Raw genomic sequence first — 4,924 nt, 5'->3', positions numbered from 1 at the left:
CCGCCGGTGCAGCCCCAGCGCCAGCCGCCGGGGAGCGCTGCGTCCCCACGCGCCCTGCGCCCGGGGCGCACAGCCGCGCGCCAGGTAGCGCTCGTGGAGCACGGCGGCCGAGGGCAGCCAGGCGAGCGTGAGCACCAGGTGTGCCAGCACGGCCGTGCCCATGTAGAGGGCGAAGCAGCGCACGACCGGGAGGCGACTCAGGTAGCTGGCGTAGAAGGCTGCGCCTGTGGTGAGGCCCGAGACGAGCAGCAGGTACCCGAAGTGGTGCATGGTGCGGCCCACGCGCTGCGCCAGCCCTCCCGAGGGCAGCTGGCTCTTGCTGAGGCGCCACAGGTCGAAGAAGATGAGCGTGTGGTTGGCGCAGACGCTGCTGAGCAGGACCAGGGCGGCCAGGTTGACGAAAGGGAAGTAGGCCACGCGGAAGGCCACGCGGTAGAGGAAGAAAGCCACGAGCAGGGCGCCCAGCACCCCCAGCAGCACCACTAGCGTGAGGAAGAGGGAGCGCAGGTAGAGGGCGATGCTGAGGAAAATGGCAGCCAGGGCCAGCACAGGGTACACCGTGTCGTGGGCCAGGTAGTGCCGCAGCAGCTCCTGCTTGAGGCCTAGGTCCATGCCCGTGATGGAGGTGTAGTTATCGGAGAGTCCCCAGGGGCCGGCCAGGCGATTCAGGTAGATGTCCATCATGGATGCGCCCTTTGGGGTGGGCAGGAAGAGCAGGCTGTACTTGAGAGAGGGCACCTGGTAGTCAGCTGTCTGGGGGCTCAGGAAGTCACGGTCCAGCAGAAAGTGCAGGAGTTGGTAGACGGCGCTGCTGCGGGAACACTTGGTGGGAACTTGGGCACAGCTCGGGGGCTTGTCCCTCCCGGGGCCCAGGCAGGAGGGCACCAGGGTGCCACGGTGGTAGTAAAGGGCACAGGCTCGCAGCAGGGCCAGTGTACGGGCCGTGTCCGCCTGGGTGGTGTCCAGGCAGGAGGAGCGGTTGGAGAGCACAGCTACATAGTTTCCCAGGGACCAGCTGGGGCAACACTCATCTGCCGCTGTGCGCTGGCACAGGGCCTCAAAGCCGGCATGGGAGCGGATCTGTAGGGCACACACAGCAGGAGGAAGCTCAGAGGCTGCTCAGGAGTGCAGAGTTCCCCAGCCCTGCCGGATGGAGGCCCTTGAATCTCCTCCCAGGCTGTGGGGCAGAGGCACAGGGGTAGCTTGGCAGCCCAGCAGGCCTGACGTGTGATGCAGGCAGTGGGGTGAGAGAGAAAAGGAGCCACAAGGTCTGAGGACAGAACATTCCTAGCCCCGAGAAGGTTTAAGCAGCCCAGAAGACAGAGGCAGGGTAAGCAACTTGTCCCCTATCAAAGAACAGCCTTGGGGGTGCTTACAAGAAGCAGTCACCTGAGAAGGCCTGCCTTATGGACCCCTGCAGGTCACATGCACTGCTCAAGCCAGCCAGGGGCTGCAGGTGGCAGCTACAGCTGAAACAGATCCTGGGGCTCCAGGAGCTAGAAGCAAGCAGTGGGAAATGTGGAGGCCAGGATGTCCCAGGATCAGGATCGCTGTCAAGTCCTGGTCCCCGGCCTCTGCCTACTGGGCTGCCTTCCTAGAGCCAAGGCTCCGTCTTTTCCAGCCCTCACACCCCTTTGCTTCTCCTGCTGACATCCCAAGAGCTGGCGGAGAGCAGGGAGCAGGGGCCCTGTTGTCTGGCCCGGGCCTGAGTTGATAACCACCATGGTCACACATCGCCACGCGTGGATTTGGTTGCTGCTAGCTGCCCAACTCGGACCGCGACTCATGGTGACCTCGTGTGCGCAGAGTAGAACTGTGCCCGAGGGTTTTCAGCACACCACAAGCCTTTTCCCCCTGGGGCCATTGCGTGGGTTTGAACTACCAAGCTTCAGGTTGGCAGCTGATCACAAACAGCTTGTGCCACTCAGGCGCCTGCGTCTCTATCTCTTTTACATGCAGACACACAATATGTAAATTTGGTCTCTTTAAATTGTCGCAGCATCCCTCTGAGGGAGGTACCATTAGTACTCCCATGTCAGGTACACAAAGACCAGGCACTGAGAGATTAGAAGACTCGCCTGATGCCACCCGGCTAGGAAGAGCGAGAGCTAGCCTCAGATGCGGGCATCTGATGCTGAGTGCCACGCTTAGCCAGTGTCTCGGGTACTTCAGTGTTAAAGTGCAGGGCTGAGGCGGCTTCTTTCTCACACTGTTTTGTTTTGCTGTTTAGCAGTAAGTCTTCCCTCAAATGTTGACATGTTTGGTTCACCCCTAAGCCCAATTGGGTTGTCACTGCATGGGTTGGTGGGGGCCAGGGCTTGAAGCCCCTAGTCTCTGCCCCCTGGGCCAGGGAGCCCCAGCAGGTCTGCAGGCTCCTTTGAGAACCTTTTGAAAATTCCAGGCTGCGGGCTGCCGGCCTTCTCTGCCAGCGCTGGCATCCTTGCTCTGCTGGAAACAGCTGACTCTTCCTTTCCCACCCCAACCAGGGAGCTTCTCAGTGGGGCTGGTGTCATTTGCTAAGCAGGGAATACTCTCCCCCAGTCCACTGCGGCAGGCCTGGCTCAGCTGTGTTTCCTTGGGGTCAGGTCCCTAGTAGCCCTGGTCTCTCCGGCCAGCTCACCTGGTCCTGCTCCATGCGACACATAGAATGGATGGCGTGCAGGTTCCACAGGCTGCCCTCGGAGGTGGACATGAAGACCAGCTGTGCATAGCTCTTCTCTGTAACACACAAACACCCCCGCCCCCACCCCCCAGAGCTCAGCCTGCAGTCCCCAGCCCTGGGCCCGCCCAAGGGAAGATGCATACTCAAGCCAGAAACCTGGCCTTGGGTCTGGATTCCCCCAAACCACCCCACGCAGCAGTCAGTTTAAACAACCTTCCTGTCGGCAGCATCTGAGACCTGCCTCGTTGGCCTAGCTGCAATCCCACCTCCAGCTGGTCCCTCCCCTTTCCGCCGGGCAAAGCTTGCTTTCCTCTCTTAGCACGCAGGTTCAGGGCTGGCCAGTAGCCTGCTGCACCTTACCAGGGGGGCCGCAGAAGAAGCTCTCCTGCCTTCTGTCCTCCAGGGGCTCGACCATCCTCCGAGGCCGGACCATGCCGTCCGGGGCAGTACCCCCAGGTGCAGGGCTGAATGTGCCCTGGGAGTTAGAGCTGAGGCAAAGAAAATCTCTGAGCCGCTCAAGGGTGGAGGGCTCAGCAGAGGCCAGAAACACCCCCCAGGGGGCTCCGGATAGCACGACTGACTGTCTTTGTGGGGCAGGGGGTGTCACCCGATGGCCCCTCCCTGGGGTCCTGGACCTTCCTCCCTTTCCTGCCCACAGGGACAAGGCAGGGCCCTGGCACCTGTTCAGCTCCAGGTCTGGGACAAAGGAAAGCAGCTTCGTGGGGCCTGTGAGGGCCTGCAGTGCTCGCCAGACCATAAGCTTGCGCCCGATGTCCGTGTCCCGAGGCTCAAAGCCCTGCAGGGAGGCGGGCAGAGAAGGGCTGGGGGGCAGGTGTCGAGCTGGCCCTCTGAGCCGTCTCAGTTTTGCCTTTGGGCTGCCTGGCTCAGGGAGGGGCCAGCTCATCCCCCTGGACTGCAGGCTGTAAGACCTCCGTCTTCCCTCCCCAGCTCCTTCAGGAGCATGAGAGCCCACCACTGCCACTCCCCCCAACACACCCTGCAGCTCCAGGCCTGGGGGGTCCCCGCCCTTCCCTGGGCCCCTCACCAGCAGGGGCTTGGAGAAGTCGGGCAGCTGGCCCCCCAGCAGTCCAGCCAGGGTGCAGAGGAGGACGGCAGCCAGACACAGCAGCAGCATGGCCCCCGGCCACTCGGCAATCAGCTGGGAGTAGCTGGAAGGAAGGGGGAGCCCTCTGGAGAGTTGGTGTTGGGTGTGGCAGCAGGGGACCGGATGAGCTTAGCAACCACCAAGTAGGAAGGGTAAAGAAGAGAAGGCCGGGAGGGGGCTGAGCACTCCCACCCCCACCCCCCAGGAAGGCCAGGCCTACCTCTTTGGCATCCGGAAGGCCTGTTCCTGCCTGTGGAAGGGAAGAACAGAGGCTTGCTTGCCGGAGTCCTCTCACAGGGGAGTGTAGAGTTAGGAGAGGAGACGGAGAGGCCAAGGGACAGGTAGCACTGACCCACTCCTGCCCTTTCCCATTTTCCACTCCAGCCCTGACTTCCCTTTCCATGTGGGCTGCCTCCTCCAGGCAGAGAACATCCTAAAGAAGCTAGCCCAGAGCTCTGGGGGCGACCCCACTTGTAAACCCCGCCCCACCTTCCAGAGGCAGCTGCAGGCCTCTGGACCCCTGCCTACCTGACGCTGACCACATGGTGCTGCACAGACTGTGGCTTGCAGGCTCCATCTCTCTGAGAAGGGGCTGGGGACGGGCTGAGGCTGGAGCACAGAGCTGCCCGGTCCCCGAGCCCTGGCAAGGAACTGCCCCCCCGGAATTCTTGTGGTGCCCGGGGGTAGGTGAAGTGGGTGGGGGCCAAGGGACTGGATGGGCCCACAGGCTGGAGGGTGTTGGCTGCTGGGGGCGGTCCTGAAGAACTGGGGGGGTCCTCCAGGGGACAGCTGTGGAGGGAGCAGCTTCTCTCTGGGCTTGCCTCGGGGGCCACAGCCTTGGCCTGGGACCTAGGGAGAGAGGAGGTAGGGACTCTCAGCTGGCATTGCCGAGTGACTCCTTGTAGCCCAGACAAAGGATTGTACCATTCGAGACCAGAAGGGTGGGGGCTCTTATTCACTCTGTCATCAACACACTCTTAAACACACATTACTGGGAGCCTGCTCTATGCCAGGCATGGGCTAGACACAGAAAGTGTGTCTAGCATCTTCCCCCCCCCACCCCACAACGAGTTGTTGTTGTGAATTAGGTAGGGTTTATATTTCAGACCATCAACTCTGCATTCAACAGTTCAAACCACTCATCAACCCCTACCCCC

The 4,924-nt window shown here is 61.8% G+C and overlaps 1 protein-coding gene across 1 annotated transcript in view; it reads right to left on the bottom strand.

Annotated features, from left to right (window-relative positions):
* Window positions 1-4,924, bottom strand: part of DISP2 (dispatched RND transporter family member 2) — a 17,088-nt gene that overhangs the window by 6,169 nt on the left and 5,995 nt on the right. The window contains exons 2-8 of the mRNA XM_030885050.2: window positions 4,296-4,616; window positions 3,988-4,017; window positions 3,708-3,831; window positions 3,343-3,458; window positions 3,023-3,150; window positions 2,621-2,718; window positions 2-1,080 (exon numbers count right to left, since the gene is read on the bottom strand). Coding sequence (XP_030740910.1) covers window positions 2-1,080; window positions 2,621-2,718; window positions 3,023-3,150; window positions 3,343-3,458; window positions 3,708-3,831; window positions 3,988-4,017; window positions 4,296-4,616 — 1,896 coding nt within the window. The remainder of the gene's footprint in view (window position 1; window positions 1,081-2,620; window positions 2,719-3,022; window positions 3,151-3,342; window positions 3,459-3,707; window positions 3,832-3,987; window positions 4,018-4,295; window positions 4,617-4,924) is intronic.

Source organism: Echinops telfairi, unplaced genomic scaffold (assembly GCF_000313985.2).
Source record: "Echinops telfairi isolate 266 unplaced genomic scaffold, ASM31398v2 ScPeMD7_18;HRSCAF=68, whole genome shotgun sequence".
Taxonomy (NCBI): domain Eukaryota; kingdom Metazoa; phylum Chordata; class Mammalia; order Afrosoricida; family Tenrecidae; genus Echinops; species Echinops telfairi.
The sequence above is the reverse complement of the archived record's forward strand: the minus strand, read 5'-3'. Positions and strand labels throughout refer to the sequence as shown.